At 36.8% G+C, this 22,511-nt stretch overlaps 1 protein-coding gene and 1 long non-coding RNA gene across 3 annotated transcripts in view; both read left to right on the top strand.

The window, feature by feature from the left end:
* LPCAT (lysophosphatidylcholine acyltransferase) overlaps window positions 1-22,511 on the top strand; it is a 40,419-nt gene that overhangs the window by 15,648 nt on the left and 2,260 nt on the right. The window contains exons 3-10 of one of the 2 annotated variants that reach the window (XM_033473010.2): window positions 17,878-18,092; window positions 19,038-19,150; window positions 20,608-20,762; window positions 20,896-21,033; window positions 21,468-21,593; window positions 21,689-21,836; window positions 22,146-22,244; window positions 22,312-22,456. In XM_033473010.2, the coding sequence (XP_033328901.1) occupies window positions 17,878-18,092; window positions 19,038-19,150; window positions 20,608-20,762; window positions 20,896-21,033; window positions 21,468-21,593; window positions 21,689-21,836; window positions 22,146-22,244; window positions 22,312-22,456 (1,139 nt within the window). Of the gene's footprint in view, window positions 1-12,728; window positions 12,947-17,877; window positions 18,093-19,037; window positions 19,151-20,607; window positions 20,763-20,895; window positions 21,034-21,467; window positions 21,594-21,688; window positions 21,837-22,145; window positions 22,245-22,311; window positions 22,457-22,511 lie in introns of both variants that reach the window. The other variant, XM_033473009.2, reaches the window with a different exon arrangement.
* On the top strand, window positions 125-5,486 carry LOC143259882 (uncharacterized). The gene is made up of 2 exons (XR_013033912.1): window positions 125-2,927; window positions 3,104-5,486. It is a non-coding gene; the product is annotated as an uncharacterized LOC143259882 (long non-coding RNA).

Raw genomic sequence — 22,511 nt, 5'->3', positions numbered from 1 at the left:
GCAGGTTTTCTTCGTCCTTGTGCAAATCAAATTCACCTTTTTTTCAAATAGATTATACCTTTCGCGGTTATAAATTGGCCGTGTTTTATTCAGTTTTTAGATTTAATTGCAAATAATTGATCTTCGTTAATCTGTAACAATTTTTTATGGAATGTCATTCGATTTCAAAATTTATTATGAATATTGTTACAAATAATTAGAAATAAGTGAATGCAAAAAGGTGACTACGAGAAGTTGATTTGATTTACAAAAAATGGTAAATACGGTCTATGAAAGAATTGATTCGGAGAGAAAAAGGGTAATTATGATCTAAAAAAGGATTAATCTCGAATGGCAAACCTTGCTAGGAAGAGGACAATAAAATCGAGACAAAAACCGCAGAGTTAAAATGATTTTGAATCGTCGAAGCCGCTGTTTATAGAAGCTTTTTGGTCTTCTCAATTATGTCACACATTTTTCATTCGTATAAACAAAAATGTGAAATTGTAAGAGACAGTAGGATTTCCGATTGCTGCTTTCCTTAGTTGCTTTATGGATTTTCCATTTCAAATTCATCCTTTTGCAAATTGTTCTCACTGTTTTTTAAATCGAATTCACCGTTTCCCAAATCAAATTCACCTTCGTCCAATTTGTTTTCTTCAAATTTTTAATTTTATTGTATGTAACAATGAACTTAAAATACTTACTTAATAGTGAACGTACCTTTGTCTCTGCGTCTAGTGATAACAAAATGATTATGTAATAACATTCACGACAAAATTTTTCCAGGAAATTCGATTTTTGGAGAAACTTAAATTTGGTCATCACCGAAGGTGATAAATATAGTCAAATGAGCCTTGTCTGACCAACAAAGTCACGCGATTTCTGAATCTTGTGGAAGCTTACATTGTTCAAAACTAATTATATACTTCGTCCGATTATCTTCATTCAGTGGCTCATTTCAATCTCCGAAGCAGTTTGTGAAAAATATTTGAAGTCATATCTATATTATTTCACTCTCAAGACACTCACACAAATGAACCTGATTTGCATAAGAATGTATTTTGATTCGAAAAAAGCGAACATGGCCACAAAAAGGTGAATTTGAAAGGTGAATATGACCTTCGAAAAGTTGAATTTGATTTCCAGAAAGTTGAACGTGTGATCTGCAGGAGCTTGAATTCGGAGTTGCGAAACCTGTTTCACTTTTAATTACTTTGATCGCTCCTAGAGAAAGTGATATTCATTGATTGGGTACGAGGAAAGCAGCAGTGGTGATCAATGTGTATCAAAGATTTTCCACGAATCGCAAATTACATCCTATCGAAATTGTAGTTTCTAAAATTAATAGTCGAATAATTGGTCGGATTTCACGAGCAACAATCGATGCATCAACGATCGGGAGCCGATGTTAATATTTTTCGTTGAAAATATCTGTTAAAAATGACATGACGTAATATAGTATATTCATACTTCGAAGTAAGTACGAACAATGAAAAATGTTCAATTTCATTGGCACGAGAAAATTTCACTAAAGCTTTTAACACTGCAAGGTATTCGCACTCGCTTCGTTCATATGTATAATCCGCTCGCTGATACATCTTTGATCATACTTTTACCTTTCACCTATGCTCACCGTGAAATTGGTGTCTGCTGCTCCACTTAAATATCATAATTTTCACTTACTCCATATATGTGCATCGTGTTCTTGTTCAATCTTTACTTAAAAGCATGAGGCGTACTATATTCGCTGTAAAATCGCCGAGCCACGAACAATAGGAAATGCTCGTGCAATTTCATAATCGTCGTCTATAATCATTTTCTGTCCAACTTCAGGTATTCCACATTTGTCTAAAATGATAACGAGTTGCTGACAAATCAAAGAAAAAGTATCGCAGACGAAATGTTTATTTTCGAAGAAACTCGTAGGCTAACGGAAACCGTTCGGGCAGAATTAAATGTAAAATTTGATGGAGAATGTAACGCAGAATTTCATGCTTAAATGTTTAACAAAAACTTCGATTACACTCGTGAAGTTTCTGTCTTCGCAAGCAGAAATTCGCGTCTTGGAAAGTCGCCATTAGAAACGAAATGTAGCGATTTCGCGTGGCCTTGGCGAGAGACCTCGACAACTCTACATTTCATTTAGGCTTCGTCAAATTCTAATGACTCTCTCGACATCATTTGATGCTTTCCACGGCGAAGCACACTTTCCAGGATAAATTAATTCGTGGATCGAGACTGGTCGCTCTAAACACTCGCTTCCGTAGAAGTTAATTAATTATATTTTCAACTTTCCCAACGAAGTCAAAACGGATCCGAGAATTTTGCGCAGAGGAAAGTTCATTAACAGGACACGCCGGTATTTATAGCATAACTTAATAAAAAGGGAATCAATTGCTTCTGCTCCTTTTTTTCCTCTTCTATCGAGTAAATTGATCTAACAAAATTAACTGGTACGTCGATAAAAGTTGTTATTATTGTTCGATAAAAATGGAACAGCGCGGTATTAACAGGGACTAGTTTCATTTCAAATTTCCTTTGTATACCTAATAATACGACAAAGAAGATGTGTGCAACAACAACAACAACAAATTGCTCCTCGGATGGGCAATACAAAATTAATGCTTTCGTAAATCATGTTCGCGTTATTGCGCTCCAAATCAATCCTTTCGTTGATCGTATTCAAATTGAATTCTCGTTTTCAAATTAAATTCACTCCTCTGCAATTATTTGTAATTAAGTTCATATCAAATTTAATAATTGGACGACGTTTCATAAATGATTAGTAACGAAGAATTCGTATTATTTTATGTGTAAGTATACAAAGTTACGTTAAATTTAAAAATCGAATTAAAAACGTTGAATTTTTATTTGTGAAAGGGTTCGTCACGTTTGTGAAAAGGGTGAATACGATCTGTAAAAGAAGCAATTTAGAGTGCAGAAAGGTAAATATGTTTTTTTAGAAAAGATTAATTTTTACTGTAAAACCTGCACGATCGGAATGACATTCGTACAATTTAATTATAATACAAAGACATGAAGAATGATATAAAAAGTATAACAGACGTTCCTATTGTATTTCTCGCTTTAGTCAGCTCTGAAAGCATTAAAAATGTTGCAGTTACGAAGATCGCTTGTTATGAAAATAAGGGATCCATTGCTCGTGCAACGAGCGTGGCAAAATAAGTGCAACAACGAACGCGCCCGTTCGGAATTGTTTGAAATACGAAGCCGACAGCTCCGTTTCCCGATTGTTTTCGAGACGAAGCCGCGAACGCGTTTGACATCTTGAGAAGTGGCATGAGATCCGGTATTATTAAACCGTGTGGCGGATGCGAAGTATCCTTCGGAGAAGATCCGTCGGAATTGATGCGAAGAGGCTGGGGAAGAGGGGGAGGATATAAATTGCGGAAATCCGTCGAAGAATTTTAGTTCATGAATGCATACTTGAAACGATTGTAGATCTCGGTGGGGAGAGAGCGTGAATGACCGCGGAAAAGAAGTGAACGAGGATACTGCAAAAAGAAGAAGTAACGGGAGAAAGTATCCGTCGGGCAAGTAGTTCGTGTCCATTTTCTTAGGTACGACGGTCTCGAGGAATCGGCAACGTGCGTCTCCGCCAAGAAAATATCTTTTCCTTTGTCGTCTATGCCTTTCGAAATTATCGCGATTATACCGATCCCCGATGTCGTCGCCTCTGTTTGAAAAACTTGTTGCGACGGTGCGTTCGCGTTGTTTGAAAAAACATTACGTTATTGTGTAGCGAGTTCGCGATCAGTGCCAATGCATCGTCGTTTCTCGAAGCGTTACACACAGACCTGAGTAAAAACACTTCAACCAAGAAATACACATATTTGCAAATACTTATTTAAATATTAAGTTCTCCCGAACTGTGTTACATATGCTCCATTGGAAACAGTAATTTACTTTTGTATTAAATGAAATATTGGTTAAAATACTTCATTGATTTGACATATTTGTAAAATGACTGTCAATTCACTAATTCAATAATTATTAGTTATATCATTATTATATAATTATTATGTACAATAATAATAATGCAATAATATTTATATATTTATAATAAGTATATTTTGCAATATAAACCTGCATCATCGTTTCTCGAAGCGTTACACACAGACCTGAGTAAAAACTGTTCAACCAAGAAATACACATATTTGCAAATACTTATTTAAATATTAAGTTCTCCCGAATTGTGTTACATATGCTCCATTGGAAACAGTAATTTACTTTTGTATTAAATGTGAAATATTGGTTAAAATACTTCATTGATTTGACATATTTGTAAAATGACTGTCAATTCACTAATTCGATAATTATTAGTTATATCATTATTATATAATTATTATGTACAATAATAATAATTCAATAATATTTATATATTTATAATAAGTATATTTTGCAATATGAACCTGCATCTCTTAACATTCACGTTTACATTGTTGAAAGCGAACAGACATAAAAAATGTTCCAATTAGATTCACGAATTAAGGGAAATACAAGAAAAAGCATACTCTTCAAAACGATATGTGTACATACTTTTTCTATAGGTTTATTTTCTTTCATAAATATTGACCGTAAGAAATAGAATTTCGAATGATTGATAGAAATGTGGACACGTGAAATACTATTTCAAATATTCATATCCCCGGTATATCTTAAGAAAATATTATTTCAATTAATAATTTTCTTATTAATTATATGTACTCAATTAATATGTATTCAATTAATTATATGTACTTTATTTCCATGGCGTCAAATGAATCTTGAAATATTATTCCATAAAAACGAGAGTATTTCATTAATTGTTTCTAATACTTTTTCAAATATTTTTACTCAGATCTGGTTATGTGCAATGAATTTTCCTTTTCCTTTTTTTTTTTTTATCAATTTCACGAGGTGCTCCGCGTAAATTCGGGAAGGAAAGTTGAGTATTGAAAAGTGTACGGCATCTCGTTCCTGATTGAAAAATAATTAGAAACAAAGTTCTCTGGCTGGTCGAGAAATAAATCATAAGGCAAGAGGTTAAACTACGCGCGCTTATAAAAATACAATATTCTATTTTAAAAGCACGTATATGTATAGGCACGCACACAGGTGACCTTCGGCTTACAAAGGCGACTTCTGCTGTAAAAAAGATTGTTATCATCGTGCAACTTAGTCAGTCCGATGATTTTTCCTGTGACTTCTATTCGATCTGTTCACCTCGAGCAGCTTCGCGATTGGTGATTGTTATAGGAAACGATAAATCTTCTGGCAGAGTAAGCTGCATTTTTTCTCCGTGCAATAACAGGTTATGTCAAGGTTATTTAGCAGATTTTTTGAGAGTGAAATCATTTCTTAAAAGAAGTGCAGAATTTTCGTTTTCTTTTTATTTCTTGCTATCGTCGCTAAAGACATAAAAATTGATGTCATAAATATCTCATAACAATGTATACATTTCTTTGTAAATTCACTGGGATTAAAGCAGCAAATATCATGTTGACAGATAAATATATTATATTCGTCTATTAATAATTCATTTGCCTAAGATATAATTATAAGGAAGATGTTTGCATCGAAGGAATGTAATTTTTGTGCAGAGGAGCAACAAAGACATGTAATAAGAATTATATTTACAATAAATTCTTCCTAATTTTCCTTCAGCTTGGAAACAAAACTAGACAATTTGGGAAGAGGATATATGATTATTCGAGCCTCGCTGCTCATTTTCAATTTCCCAATGCATCAAGGCCCAAATAATTGTATCTCCTCTTCCCAAATTGTCCATTTTTGTTCGCAAGCTGAAGGAAAATTAGGGAAAATTTACTGTATTAATCAACAAAGAAGGTTTGCTTAAAAAAATAAGAACGACTTGCTGACATAGAAACACTCAGCATAGCAATGTTTCAGTAATTACGTTGACACTCGCCTAAGATTGGCATGTCAATATTTACGTGGAAGATAGTCAGGTTATTATATTTCATCTTCACGAAGGGTTACCAATACCAATACTTCAGCTTTCTGGAAAATTAAAACAAGAATAACCTTGTTTACACAACATTTCAAAAAGACATCATTGTACTTATCATCGTTTATAATTACAATTGTTAATAACAATTATTAGATAAGGTTTCAATTTAAACAATAAACGCTCGAGCAACTGAAATCGTACATGTATAGAAAAATCTATCTAAATTCATTAGAATGAAAAATTATTATTTCGTTAAACATCCTCGCTAACTTTTTCAATTTTAATACAAAGAATTTAAAAGATTTTGTAATCGGTATGAATCCTTGAAAGGAAGTTTAAACGGTATCTCTCTATCTACAGTGGACAATGATAATATTCGGTTGCCTCTTAAAACGTAATAGCTTTTTTTGAAATTGCACTCGATGACTATAATTTTCTTGAGAAGTTAGACCGATTAGTTCACCAGACAATGAGTAAAAAGTTTTGGAAAAATTGCGATTCGTCGGACTGACAAGAAAAAATTTAAAAAATCGTATTTCTTCACTAGTTGCAGACGCTAAAAGATGTATGGATCTCCATATTTTTCACAGTTATTGGTCGTAAATCATGTAGAACTGAAATATTCGTTATCTTGGATAGTTTATAGCTCGTAACAACGTTAACAAATTTGGACGAAATTTTCGACATTCGTATAAGTTAACGAATGTACCATAAATATATAATTTTTGTTGTCGTTCCAATCAAACTAGTCAGTATCATATTTTTAACAGATTTAAGACATTTTATCTAATTTTGAAAAAGTTATCGCATTTTTATACGGTTTACTTATTTCGTTAAGGCACATATAAATGGTTAAAAATCAACACAATTATTATTATCAAAATAATAATATTATTACAAAATTATAACGAACGATGTCGTACAATAATAAATCGACTGGACCATAAACGATCCTCCAAAAATTGTACATTTATTATAAATAAATAACTTGTATCGGCGTAAAAAAGAGGAAGAAATCTATATATTTAGTGGTAACGTGGTCAGACGATTACAATTTGTCGCGCGTGCTATCATTTTAGCTATAAACGTACACGCTTTACACATTGTCCTTAACCCCTTTAGTGCCGACTAGAAGAGTTTGTGTGTACGTGAGCGGAAAAAACCAAACCCAGTTGGCGTAGTTTCAGGAAGAAATTATAAAAATGCTGTATAGAAACCGATAATTAGAAAATTCGGAAAGAAACATAAATTAGGAAATGAAATCGTTGTTCGTTCAAAAATATTAAGGAAACAGCATTTTCTCGGGTGTAGCCAGCAACGATATATCGTTGTTTGGCACTGCTGGCCGCGATTCTCTGCAGCCAAAGACCCTTCGTTCGTTGATCGTCGAAAGGTTGAGGACGTTACATTGTCCGCGACAGGTTATTGGCATCTATTGGGACCGTCTGCTTTTGAGAAAGTCTTCGGCCAGAGGGTTTTTGCGCGTCTATCGGGAAATTAAATTAGGAATTCGGGTCGTAGAAATCGTTCTAGTGTTGCCCGGTGCGGTGCTGTTGAATGCATCCGCTTCTGTTGGTCTGGGCTTCGTGCTCGGTCAATAGCGATCGACGCGTCACAAACCACCATACGGGATATAGCAATCGATGGGGTCTGCCAGGCGTGCAACCCTCTTGGCCTAATCCTTTTCCAGGCCTGCCTGCCCCATCGTGAACCTGACACATGACTCAACGGGCAGGCGCGCCACGACGGTGCAACTTTAACCCTACAGTGTCCGCTGATGCGAGCACGAATCGTTCAACCTTCTGCAACCCTTAACCCTCGTCCGCGCGCTTCTAAGAAATAATTGGACAAGACATCCTATCTAGTTTCCATCCATATTCGTTGTAAAATTATTCAAACGGTTGCGTTTTGCTCGGACCTGGGTAAAAATATTTGAAAAAGTATTGGAAATTATAGTTGATGTGAAATGCTCTTGTTTGTAGGGAATAATATTTCAAGATTTATTCGACATCATAGAGGCAAGTAAATGTATTGAGGATAGTTATTTATGTTGTGATCAAGAAAATTATTGATTGAAATAGTATTTTCTTCATACTTCGCGAATGGGTGATGTAAATTTACGTTTTTCCATTCTGGCATCCTAAGACGGGCCTCGTAGATTTGCGTTTTCAATTGAATTTTTATGAAGTAAAGTTTATCATTTTCACGCGCATTTATTTTCCGGAAACCGAGCAATACAGAGAAAAAACAACCCGTTCGTTAAGTGTTGAGATATGCCGGAAATAATTATTATTTGATGCGTCTAAATTTCTATTAATTATTTGAAATTCTTACAATTAATATTTATGAAAGAAAATAAACCTATCAAGAAATTCTTATATTAATTCTTATAAATAATTCTTATATTTTGTTCTCTTAAGTCATGAATGTAATTGGAGCATTCAACGTCTGTTTGCTTTTAACAAACTAAATATCTCAAATGTAAACACAAATGTCAAGACATCTCGCAGTTGCTTGGTCGCCAAAATTTCATGGATATACAGTAAATTCCTCCCAATTGTCCCTCAGCTTGTAAACAAAAATGGGCAACTTGGGAAGAGAGGATACGATTATTCGAGCCTCGCGACTCATTTTTATAGTTGTTGATAATCGGCAACTATAAAAATGAGCCGCAATGCCCGCAATCCCCCTCGCATCCCTTCTTCCTAAGTTGTTCATTTTTGTTTATAAGCTGAAGGACAATTGGGAAGAATTTACTGTAATATTCAAATATTTCATTTCACGTATAATAAAGAAAATATTTATTTCAATCAAATATTGCCGGTTCGTATTGCAAAATATATATTTTACATAAACAAATGTTATACATTTGTAAAATCAATGAAGTATTTCAACTAGTATTTCATTTAATACAGACATCGCGTGAAGCACATGTAACATAATTGAGAGAAACAGTATTTGCAAATATATGTATTTCTTTATTAAAATGTTTTTACCCAGGTCTGGTTTTATTCATAGTTTGATATTTCGAATGAATATATCGAATTGCAACAAAATCAACAAAATGCAACGAAATGAACATTCAGTCCTGAGAGCTATTAGGACCACCATGCTATCTATCGTTCGAATCAATTACTTATCAAAGGAAGCTCGATCTTCATTTCCCAAGTCGTAAACACTTATCGGATCAAGTGTTCCCCGTCCATGGAATTCCAAAAAATTGTTTGCATCGTCAGGACGCGACGACTGCCATTTATGCTTATTTCAAAATTTAAACTTATTTATGGCTTCAAATTATTACTTTTCTTATGATCACTTAACACATACGATGTTGATAGATTGCCGCCTATAATTTAAAAAAGCAGGTCGTCCTGTTGTGTCCATCCCTGATATGGATGAACAACTTGCCAATTAACAGTGTAAACCAACCAGTTAACATTGTAAAAATGATATCGACGCTCTGCCCTTTCCCCTCTTGACCTTATAACTTCGCGTAATGACAATCGCGTAGTCGTGTTTGCTCGCTACTCATTGAGCGGCAAAGTCAAACGGACCATTCCGTACGAGCTTCTGGAAATAATCGATGCTATTAACATATTTATAGTGCGGCGGTTTACATAAAACGCTAACCTCGAGCAAGTTGCGAAAAGAAGGGGACACTTGTGAGAATTCCTCGCTTCGTGTCCGCGAAGCGAGGAATTCTCACGATTCCATTCTTTATTCATATAATAATCAATAAAAACGACAGTCCGCATCCGCCAGTGTCGCAGGGTTCTTTCTAGTTTCCCATAAATAATTCAGCCACGTAACACCGGAGGTAGTGGATCGGAATATATCCCTTAAAGACTGGTTGTTTGCCTATAAGACAGCGGTCTGAGACACGACCGTATGGCGAGCTTATGTTGTTTCGTTGTTGCGCAAGCTCTTCTAGAATTCCATTCGATATGCATCGCGGAAAGGGGGCGCAAGATGCTCGAGAATCGCGTATGCGATCGAGAATGAAATTATTATGCATCTTAAGATGCGAGATGAAGTCGAAGGAGTTCACCGTCTAACCTAAATACAGTACATTCTCTGAAATTGTCCCTCGGCTTGCGAACGAAAATGGACGATTTTAGAAGAGGAGATACGATTATTTATCAACAACTATAAAAACGAGCATTTCTTAATTCTTTTATCCCGCCAACTAATTGCAATTTCTGAAGAAAAAAATTGCTTAGCCATTGTCCAGTAAACTGGTCACTCTGACATCCCAAAAAACTTTAGATCGCTTGGCCCAATTGTGAAAAAAGTGGTTCCGTTTTAGATGGTGTACGAACACTTTGTACAACAACTGTAGATAAAAAGCCAGAAAGAAGGCAGCGGCAAGCGAAACAGGATAAATGAAATATAACTTAAATGGAAAGCAGAATAGATAGAGAACAAGATAGACGAAAAAGATACGGTAAATTCTCCCGATTGTCTTTCAGCTTGTAAATGAAAATGGACAATTTGGGAAGAGGGGATACGATTATTCGGGTCTCGCGACTCGTTTTTATAGTGGCCGATTGTCTACAATTATAAAAACGAGCCGCGAGGCCCGAATAATCGTATCCCCTGTTCCCAAATTGTCGATTTTCGTTTACAAGTTGAAGGACAATTGGGGAGAGTTTATGATAACGAACAATATACAGAGTGTCCCAAAATTATGGTACTTTCGGGAAATGAGAGATTCCCGAGGTCATTTGAAGTAACTTTTTACTTAGCGAAAATGCAATCCGCGGCTTCGTTTACGAGTTATTAACGAAAAACACTGACCAATCGGAGAGCGAGTGCGGCCGACGCTCCGCCCTTGCGGCCAATGCCGCGTCGCGCCGATCGTCTGACGCAGCGTCAGCCGTACGCGATCTCTTATTGGTCCGTGTTTTTCGTTAATAACTCGTAAACGAAGCAGCGGATTGAATTTTCGCTAAGGAGAAAGTTGCTTCAAATCATCTCAGGACTCCCTCATTTCCAGGAAGTACCATAATTTTGAGACACCCTGTAGATAAAAGTCTAAGGCATTTAGAGAGCAAGCTAGATCGAAGGCGAAAGCTATTTAGACGAAGAACAACAAGATAGATGGTACGCGAGAGATCAAGATAAGTGAAAAGGGAAGGATGGCTGAAGTGCATGACAGAAATGAATACGGCAAACAGAAGTTCGAGATTGAATCTTGCGCGAGGAATAGTTCCTGTGCACGGTTACGTTAACACCGTCGTCGCACTTTGTTTGCGCGGGAGAAAGTACCGTGCGCGACTATTAAAACAAGTTTCCGTCTAGCACGCGTTTACTTAGCCGATCCTCAAACCTATTACTCTGACGAACAGAACTCTGCAGGAAAGCACTCTTATCCAACATTGAAGCCAATCTTGACGATCCTAAGATCGCGTTTAAATATAATATAATAGCGATAATAATTTTCTCGTTATTTCATTGTCGATGCACGACAAATAAATAATCATTAAATCAACGTAGATCGCACGCGTTACCAAACTGTTCCTAATCTTCGACATGAAGCCAATTAGAAATTGTAGTACGAGTTTGTGTTGCATACTTTTTCTTTGGTCTTGGAATCATTCGATAATTAGGTGTTTTCTACACACCTAGTTCTCGCGGGTCACGCTATAATGTACTTTCAAACGTTTTGCAGCATTTCCTTCTAATAGCCAGCACGTAGAGCAACGTAGCAATTGCACGCAGTGGAGTAAAGCTACATATGTTCCCGTGAATGTTGTGTTCGCGTGTATGCAAAAGCAATGGATGCGTCGATACGAATTAACGGCGACAACGTGGTTAGATGAAAAAATTCGTTCTGGAATATCTCGAATATCCTTCTCTTTCGAACGTACTCGGTGGGAAGACGGTTGGCCGAAGAATGACCATCGTAGAGTGTAGTGTCTTATCATCGTGGCACTTACAGTATCTTCTAATGGGCAACGACGTTAAGCAATACGCCTAGAGAAAGTTCCTTTTGCCTCAAAACGGCGCGACGAATTGCCAACCGTGCGTCGTTGAATTGTTTTGAAAAATAAAATTTACTCCGATTGCAAATATCGTTCATGATTTGGATCCATGATTAGATGTTCGAGTGAGCAGACTGCGGATCTTTATGCGTTCATTACAAAAATAAGAACGTGGAAGCATGAGATATTACGAATACTTAAAAATTTTTTAAATATTATTATTTTAAGCTCAACCAATGAGATGTATGAATCCTTTGCGCTATAACAACGAGTCAGTCCCGTGATCAAGATTTCATGCACAATCTGCTAAATACGAATGACATTCGTCATTCGAATGACATTCTTATAAATCTAGAATTTCAAGTAAATTCAATGTTGGAATGAAAGCACACAAATCCAACATAAATGAAGAGATACGATAGACAAAAATTGTCTCCTTCTGTCTGCTAAAAAATTTCTTTCTTGCGAAAGAAATCGTAGTGCAACGGGTTAAGAAAATAAATAAACTGGCAGCTCGTTGCAATCGAGATAGAGAATGTTTTATTTCGCATAAAGATCCGAAGTCTATTAATCGGCAGAAATCGAAATGGGACTGAAGACAAGCTTTTCGGAGATTTTGTGTCGGCGACACGATTATTTCGCGAAAGATGAAGAGACGCGAACGATCGCGGAGTAACGAAGGCTCTCCTTTCGAGCGCGAAACGGCAGCCATTGGCTTTTGCATACAGACGCAGACCATGAACGTTCGATTCTAAAACGCTTGAACGAACAACAAACTAAAATAACAGAGACATGCGAGTCGTAATCTGCTGGATGATGCGAGCGTTGTTCATCTGCGGGGGATTCCATCACCTGAAGGTCAAGGGTCGCAAAGCGGAAACAAAGGATGCCCCCGTGTTAGCGGTGGCACCACATTCAAGCTTCTTCGACGCGTTTCCGGTCGTGTACCTCGGCGGACCGAGCATCGTCGCCAAGGCGGAGACCGGGCGCATTCCTTTTTTCGGAAGTAGGTCTTCCATGTTTTCTGTGCCAAGCAACTCGTCGCCTAGTTGACGTTCCATCTTGTCTCGGACTTCTTTCTGTTTTTTATCAACCGTTTGATACACGATCGCCGTAAACTTGTTTCACTTTTCAATGAACATTCCGATGTGCATTCCAGTGGCGTACCGTATCGTAGCGCACGATTCGCAGTCGATCACAACGCCGCACGCTGGAGTACTTGACCTTTAAAAGCTGGCCACGATTATTTATGTTGTTTTAGTGGGGGGGGGGGCAAATGTACATGGCAATGAAATAATGGCATTACTTATTGGAATTTCAGCAGAAGAAAAAATGAATAGGTTAAAATATCTACAAATAAATTTAGAGTATTATATGTTTGTACGTATTGTGTTTTACTTTAATATAAATTTTCATTTACAATTATGGATTTAATCTGTCTCTATTGGTCACACTTTTCTTTCAATTTGATCCAATTAAGAACGTTTCGAAATTCTTATAGGCACGAATTGCCAGCTAATTCTTTGAGTATCACAAAGAGTTGATAACATGAAAACAAGGATGTCTGTATGAATGTTTAATAATGAATGTTATGTTTAATAAATTATTCGTAAGTTTTCAATTTCACTCGTCACAGAAACACAGGTAATGTAGGACACGCTATTTAACGAATTATTATTATTATTATTATTATTATTATTATTATTATTATTATTATTATTATTTATATGTACAATTGCCTAAAAGACTTCTGTAAAAAAATCAAGTTGGCATGATTTCTTCGAGACATTTCGGAATCATCGATGAGTAGTCATTCAGGGACTGCTTAAAAGAGAATCAGACGCAGTCGCAGACACTCTTTACTTTGAATAATACATAACATTTCATGAGGGAATAAACTGAAGGAAAGGTACTGGGAATATTGCTTTCTACACATTAAATCTCAAAGAAAAGAAAATTGTATATTTTGGACAAGATTGTTTTAAATTGTCTTCTGACCAGCTTTTGCTGGCCAAATACAGTTTCGTCCATTTCGTGTACGTTTATTTATCGATTCGCTAAGCAAATGATCAGTTTTGTAAACATTAACAGCGAAAGGTTATATATTTTTACGTTTCAATGTATTTAACATTGTAAGGATGCGTTGAATCGAATGTTCCACAATGATCATACTTTTCTATTTCATTAAAAAATGTTAATGTTCGCAGCCGTTTTGTAATCACCGAGTGAAATCGAAGAAAAATATCTACTTTTCCTGGCTAAAAGCAATCCCAAAAATTGTGACATTTTATATTTGTTCGTTAACCGTTCAAAAATCTGATTTGCTATAATCATTATTGTAACAACTAGAATATGTCATACACAGAAATGAGGTATACATAAAAGCAGATATTTCTTCTCCTATACTTTCTAATTCGATTCAACGCTGAAACACTTAATTTACATAAAAATAACATATTGTTGCCTGTATGATTCGACTTCGTTTGCGTCGAATAACAGGATGGAACTCAACTTAGGCTTCGTCGATCGAAATGAATTTATTTGTCAACTTTGAGACACACAGACATACTGTAATACATATATTTGATTCGGATATAAAAATATCGTCGATTTCCAATCGGGGAAATTCTGAATCATCGGACAGAGGGATTGTCTTTTTTTTTGCGACGGCAATTTACAGTTGCGCATACAGCAATTCGCCGAGTGCAACCGCGGCGCGACTACAATATCGCGAAGCTGATCATCATCCAAGGCGAAAGGATCGCACTAACAGAGGATTTTATGTATACGGTGAATGGGATCATCCATATTGTTACTAACAAGATCGTGGAATAATGGGAACACTTGTGCTAATTAACTGATGCCTTTAATATCGTGGGAGAAACTTGGAGCGTTGCATACATTATTATTCATGCTTTACGACGCTGTCGAACGCTTCATACTTTTCATTGTTTACATCATATTTCTATAAATCTGTCTTCCTTTTTTTCCTCTCTCTCTATATATATATGTATATGTATTTCTCTCTCCCTTCGCTGACACGGTACATTATCGATAAAAAGATCAAACGATCCGAAGTCAAAGGTTTCTATCGGAAAAAAATTCTAGTGTCACGCAAGAGTCTTAATCAACCTGCGGATCAATTATTTTGAAGGCACTCCTGTTTTACATATTTTATTGTACACATGAATGACGCAAGAAACGTATAGAACATGTACGAAAACTAATTGGTGCGCGTGTACAGTAAATTCTCCCTAATTGACGCTCGGATTGTACACAAAAATGGACAACTTGGGAAGAGGTTTATTTATTATTCGAGCCTTGCAGCTCGTATTCATAGTTACCGATTGCCAACACAACTATAAAAAGTCTCGAATAATCGTAGACTCCTCTTCCCAAGTTGTGCATTTTTATGCGCAATCTGATCGTTAATTAGGGAGAATTTATTGTGCATATAATTTGTGCACGATGTTGTTGCAAGGCGTGATTCTAATTTAATAATACAGAGGAAAATTCATGTTACGCGCTGAAAAATGATTGGTCTTCTGTATCGATGTTCGTTAAGACTCGTCTCGTTCACACCGAAATCGTTTCTTTTAAACGGCGACGATTATACACGCGTGTCGACAAATATTTTCGCCGGCCATGCGTGTACCATCGGCGAAGAACTCGCGACCGCCATAAACTTTCTCAGTAACGTGTCACGTGGTCTCGAAGCCGTTTAGTAGTTTCACTCTTGTGCAAATAAACCGGTGATATGAAGTTTTCCGCTGTGCTGGCTACGCGATACTTGCATATGCTATTGAGAAAAACACGCTCGAAAAATTGTTAACCGGACGCCAACTTTTTTCTTCCTCCTAATCAAGATTCCGTCGAAAGCGGTGCACACTTTTCGAACGAACCGACTGATTCAGCAATTTTCTATCGTAATCCTGCAACGACAAGCTTATCGAACTCGATCGAATTCATTCGTTCTTGAAATCGAGGCGTTGGCTTTTGGGTTCCTAGTAATTAAGATTTCGAGTGTTGCTTTATTTTTTAATTGTGCGAAAATATTGTCGAGGAAGAGAAAAGTGTACCCGGCACGAATTTCTTCCAACTTCGTGGGAGAAAAGTAAACGTAGTTTCCCAACGTTTTCCCCTCGAAGAAATTGAATTTATTTCACCATGATCGATTTTTGGAAACGACGATGACTCTGCGTCGTTCGTTTCATTGAGACAGTAATAAAGAAAATAAAGGAAATGAAAGAAAAAACAGAGTGAAAGGAACTGTAATGTTTGCAACCCTTAACACGTTCGCATACCAGCATCTGACATTTAAAAAACTATTGTTTTTGCGAAGTAATTCGAAAACCGACACTTTTTATTCAAGAGCGTACAATTTTCAGAAAAATTCACATTTCTAATATTTCTTCGTGTTCGTTCTAACATTTTGTCTTTTGGCTCAAACCGTGAAAAAGATCATATTCCATTCTATTATAGGAAATAATTTCAAAAGATTCCTATGAATTTTTCACACGCGAACAAAGATCTGTTCAAATTAACGAAGAATAAATTTAAATCGTATAAACATTATTAAGTTCAAGACTATAATTATATATATAATTATATATAATCAATTTTCTTTTGACAGTCGAGTGAAAACAAATTTAAAAATCGATTTTATTATGTGAAACTATTGTACGTGCTAATAGGCTCGATTTCATTCTCAATGCAATAAATCGTATAAACTGGTATTGCTGTAGGTCAGAAAACATGTTTTGAATTTCGATAAATTTTAACTTCTTTAAATTGACGATGGCTAGTAATCATTTACAAAGTCTAGCAATATTTATAAATGTGTGCATCAGCTGCAGCTTTCCTCTACGAAAAGTTAGAGAGCTTTCACTTTCTTGTACGAGATCAGGTCGGCGACCTCTTTGAATCGATGATAAATTTTAGCTTTCTATATTCAGTTTCATGAATTAAATTACTTCGATTTCGTGGAATATTCTGAGGATGATTTTCGGCACTTGAAGTGTCAAGGGGTTAATGGAATCTTTGAACTACGAAGGCTGTTGCTTGCGTTTATTCAGACGCTGGTGTCGAATGTGTTAATTTTCCTGAGCACCACCTGCGCACAGTTTGATATTTCGGCAACCTAGAAATAGTTAATTCCGATATTGAATGATTTTAGAAAATTATATTTAAGTTACTCTTAATTTAAAAATCACCCAGAATAAGTGTTATTCTAAATATTGTATTGCATTCAGATAAGATAAATACAGCGACTCCCATTAATATTCGGTTATTTATACAGGGTGTCCCAAAATTATGGTATTTCCGGAAAATGAGGAGTTCCTGAGGTGATTCGAAGCAACTTTTTCCTTTACAAAAATTTTCTCCGAGGCATCGTTAACGAATTATTCATGAAAAACACTGACCAACGAGGGGCGAGTTCGCTCGGCGCCAAGCGGCCGAGCCAATGAGCGGAACCGAGCTCCGTGCGCTCGTTGGCTCGGCCACCGCGCGTTAGCCAAACTTCCCTCTCATTGGTCACTGCTTTTCGTTAATAACTCGTAAACAAAGCCGCGGATTGCATTTTCGCTGAGGAAAAAGTTACTTCAAATAACCTCAGGAACCTCTCATTTCCTGGAATTACTACAAATTTTAGGACACTCTGTATATAATAATAATAATAATAATAATAATAATAATAATAATAATATATATATTTTAATCAGATTACTAAATCATGTCAAAAATCATTATAACTATTGATCGGAATATTATACTGTGCCACGTTGGGAAACTACTGCAACAAAATCGAAAAGATATTTCGAGTGCTTTGAACTCTGTCGCCAAGCGTCGAAGAGTGAAACGAATCTTCGGGGAAGAAAGGGAGCGAAAGAAAAGGGGGCTCGAGAACCGTTAACCAAACCCGATTGAAACCTACAGCAAAATAGTACCCTGGCTGTGCTTCATGGGTCGGCTGACGTACCAGGCAGGAGGGATGAGAATTGTTGTGCGTGGAAGACAGGCCACCAGGTCCGAGGCGCCGATCCTCGTGGTCGCACCCCATTCAACCTTCATGGATGGCGGGATCGTCTACATAACCGGCTTCCCCTCCATCATCGTAAGACGAGAATCGGGGCTGAATCCGTTTATCGGAAGTATGTGCTAAACTATACAAAGATTCCGCAACCCACCCAGCCCCTCCGATCAACCGAAATTCCTAGATCATTCTCAATTCATATTTCGCACGGGTGAAACGTCCACGAAACCAAATGAATCTCGAGCGATAAACATTGCGACCGCTTCGAACTAGATCAGGTACATAGGCTGTCCCATTATTCTATGATGCTCTGACATTGACGATCTCGAAACATTATTTTGTATGGAGTACGATGATAAAAAAAAAACGAACATATTAACTCAATTATGTGGGATCAATGCAATTTAGTGAACGAACAAATTGATATTCCATTCACCATGATATACGAAAGCAGAGCGACGGATTGGGGTAGTCGGGGCCGGTTACTGTTGGGTGACCAATTTCTGCGCCTTTGGTTTGTTTTCGGGCGTAATTAACTTTACATTTAATCGAATAAGACGTATAAAAATTTGCTATTTGTTTCATTAATTTTTCAATATTTGACTTTGGCATAATTAACTTAATATTTATGGAACAAGATTAGTATTAAATCTTTTTATTCCTTTATATTGTTTATTTTTTAATTAAAAAGATTTAATATGTCTTATTCGATAAATATCAAGTTAATTATGCCCGATAACAAACGAAAGGTACAGACAATTGGTCAGCCCACAGTAACCGGCTCCACTACTCCAGGAGCAGGAAAATTTTCTTAATAAAAGAAAACGATCACCGTGATCGACTGATACGGTACCAAGAGGTATCGTAACGGTATAAAAACCGTTAAATCATTTTGTTAACGTGCGACACGGTGTTCGATAAAAAAAAAAATACAACGTTCAGCATGCAGCAATTAATGTTTCGTCGCGTTAGGATACACTTATCGGTAGACAATGCGCGTAATAACGTTGATACCGATTGTTTGGCTTAATACTCATTTATCTATTTGTGTCGCCACTCTCAGAACTTATCAACTACACGCAGCCGGTCTACGTATGGAGGGAAGATCCGAATTCACGGCAAAATACGATCAAGGAGATCATCGAGAGAGCTACTTCGAAAGAGGATTGGCCGCAGGTACCTTTAACAGCGAAATAACGTAGCATCTTCATTGGAGCTAACAATTCGACGCAACACTAATCGTTTATTAGTCCTCTTTGATTCAGTGTTAACACTCGAACACGGCGCGGACATTTCTCATGAAAATATAACCGAGCATGCTTTTAGTATCGTTTATAATTTTGTTTGCGAAGCTTTTCGTCGCGCGTTAATTTCTCTAGCGAGAAAAAGTAATTGCCAGAAACTAAATAGTCGAGTAACAATACAATAATTTCTCCCGGAAATGTCATATTTCGTATTGCTACGTCGATGCTAAGGGTCGACGGAATCGGTCAAGCGTGTGATGCGGCATGCGACACGAATTCCCAGAAGATAACACAAAATGGTCTGTTTCGGTGTAAATCAGGTAAGAAAAAAGAAACCGCGAAGCTACAAGGTACGTGACCGTCGAATCGTGACATATGGTTTCCGGATTGCCTTCGAATCATGGCAAAAAGTTAAAAATAAAAAAAGTTAAGTCATCGTTTTTATTCTAGCATTACTATGCATTCAATGTCAATGTACAACGGCATGCTGGCCGCTATCTTTTTTTGGCCAACTGCCCCGAGTTTCTATAAAAACGAACCGCGAGGCCCGCAGAATCGCGACTTAGTATTCTCAGATCTGCCGGTTTTTCAATTCCGACCTCCGAACATTTCTGGGAGAAATTACGGTATTCGCGCTATTGGTCCGAATAGATCCGAGCTTCGCCATCGAGTGTTAAACCAATATCTAATTTACATATCCTTTTCACTCAGAGTTTTTGGAACCCGCATACGCTCCTTGAGTTTCGTGAATTTCCTGATCTCGACGATGTAAAATCGATTGTTCCGTCATTGCTGCAATGTAATTTAACTTATTTGTATTAAAATTAGTGGAATTAAAATGTACAATCAAAATTGATGAATATCGATCGAGAATCTTCCGTGAAATTCCTCTTCCGAGGAGCGTATGAACAATGTATTTTTAACACTAGAAATTAGTCAAATCGGTAATCAGTCGAAATAACTGGTTTCTGATATTTTCTTTCACAGTTATGGAAATTATGGAATTGTGGAAATCTTTCTACGAGAAATTTGTTAAACTCGACTAAAATATTACAATTAGACTGCGGATTTTAAGCATTTCTGATTTAAAACTTATTTGTAATTCGTGCAAATAATTCAAGACGGAAATAAATGTCTACAGTCTCTGTTTCCTGCAGCTAATGCGCCACATTTTCATTTTGTATAAACATCCGCGGTATAATTAGAACAATTCGAGCAAATTTAATCGTGTCGTTGCTACGAAACAATATAAATTAGAGTCGCGTTTGGGACTCGACGTTTCTGGTGTTAGTAATGCATCACTGGTATCAAATTCAACGAGGTGCGATACCCGAGCGTCTCGTTAATTTGCCAAATGAAGATGATTAAGTGAACGATTCCCGGTTGCAGGTTATGATTTTCCCGGAAGGAACCTGTACAAATCGATCGTGCCTAATTACGTTTAAGTCGGGTGCATTTTATCCCGGTGTCCCGGTGCAACCAGTGTGCATCAGGTATCCTAATAAGCTGGACACGGTCACGTGGACGTGGGAGGGTCCTGGAGCGTAAGCATCACATCTTCCAGAACAAATTCTTTGAAGCTGGGCTACGGGATATTTTTGTCAGCATAGAACCGTAGAACGGTATCCGTGAAATCGAACGATTTCCGAGATGAATAATCAGAAATTCTGTTCCTAGACTGAAATTACTCTGGCTGACGCTGACCCAGCTGAACAGCAGCTGCGAAATCGAGTTTCTCCCCGTTTACAAGCCAAGCGAGGCCGAGAAAACGGATCCTAAACTTTACGCAAACAATGTGCGACGTCTCATGGCGGAGTAAGTGTATCTTGTTAATAAATCCATAAATAAATACTCGTTAGATCCGAATTTGAAATAATAATAATAATAATAATATTTGTTGATATACGTAATACGAGGAGAACCTATTTGTTACAAAAATTTAAGAAAATTTACAAACAATAGAAAGAAAAAAAGAGATAAAGAAATAAAATAATAGTAAAGATAATAATGATAATGAATATAAATTAAATGACAATAAAAGAGACAAACAAAAAACAACAATTGATAACAATGATAAAAAGTAATAATAACAATAGTAATAGTAATAATAATAACAATGATAATAATACACTATTATCACTGACCAAATTTTGATTTGAATTTTATTCTTTGAAGAGCAAGTGTATTATTTGTCATTTCTGAAAATCACTCCCTAGGTTCGAAATCTTTCAAATCGACATATTTTTCAGGGCTCTGCAGATTCCTGTATCGGACTACACGTACGATGACTGTAGAATAATTAGCAAAGCCCATCAACTACATATGCCACACGCATCCATCTTGGTCGAGGCTCACAAGCTTCGCAATAAACTTGGGTATGTTTGTAAAACTGGCTCCGTCGAAGAAATTGATTTTTCGATTGAAAACGACAATATCGTCGAGAGTATCGAGTAACGTGTTGTTCACTTAGGTTGGTGACAGCCAAAACAGAGGAAGAGATAGTGCAGAAGAAAACGCAGCGACTTAGCGAAGAAGTGGATCTCCACGAATTCGCTCAACTTTTAAGAATCGACGAGAAAGAGCCTACTCTACAGCAGCTCTTCCGAATACACGACAAAGTATGCACTGTTCGACCTACTAATTACAATTTCGAAGATCCGTAGAAGAGGAAGATCCGTAGCAGAGAATTTATTTAGAGTTTTATTTCATTACGTGAACTCGTAATTACGCTGTTTATTGAAACAATAAAAATGTTTGTTTGCGACCTTCCGCGCTTTGGAATTAGTTGCGATCATTTGTACGCTAATTTCTCATATTTATGCCGCTACTGAATCGTGGAGCTCGAAAGATCTTTCCTCGAAATCCTGTTTCTGGACTCGGACATGAAATTGTTTCATCCGAAACCGTAAATTTGTCATTTGTTGCAGAATGGAACGGGTAAAATAGACTTCGAGGAGTACATATTCACGGTGTTAGCCACGACGAACGCGAACTCTGAATTAGACAAGGTTGAAACAGCGTTTGAAGTAAGTGGAGAATGTAATTCGCAGGATCGTTGTTAATCTGTATTACTACTCCTCGCATAATTAACAGGTGTGCGGCACGAAATCGTTATCGTACATCGGTCAAATGGAGTTAAGGAAAGCCTTGAAAATGTCGTTGAATGTGCCAGCAGAGGAGTCGGATAAAATTTTCCAACACGCGAAAATCGATTTTCCGGACACAACTGTGAATTTCGGTAAGCTGTCGCAACATTGCTCTGCACATGGCTAGTTCATTGGCGATTCGATCGA

This window comes from Megalopta genalis, chromosome 7 (genome assembly GCF_051020955.1).
Source record: "Megalopta genalis isolate 19385.01 chromosome 7, iyMegGena1_principal, whole genome shotgun sequence".
NCBI lineage: Eukaryota > Metazoa > Arthropoda > Insecta > Hymenoptera > Halictidae > Megalopta > Megalopta genalis.
Note: the sequence above shows the minus strand (reverse complement) of the source record. Positions and strands in the feature narration are given on the sequence as shown.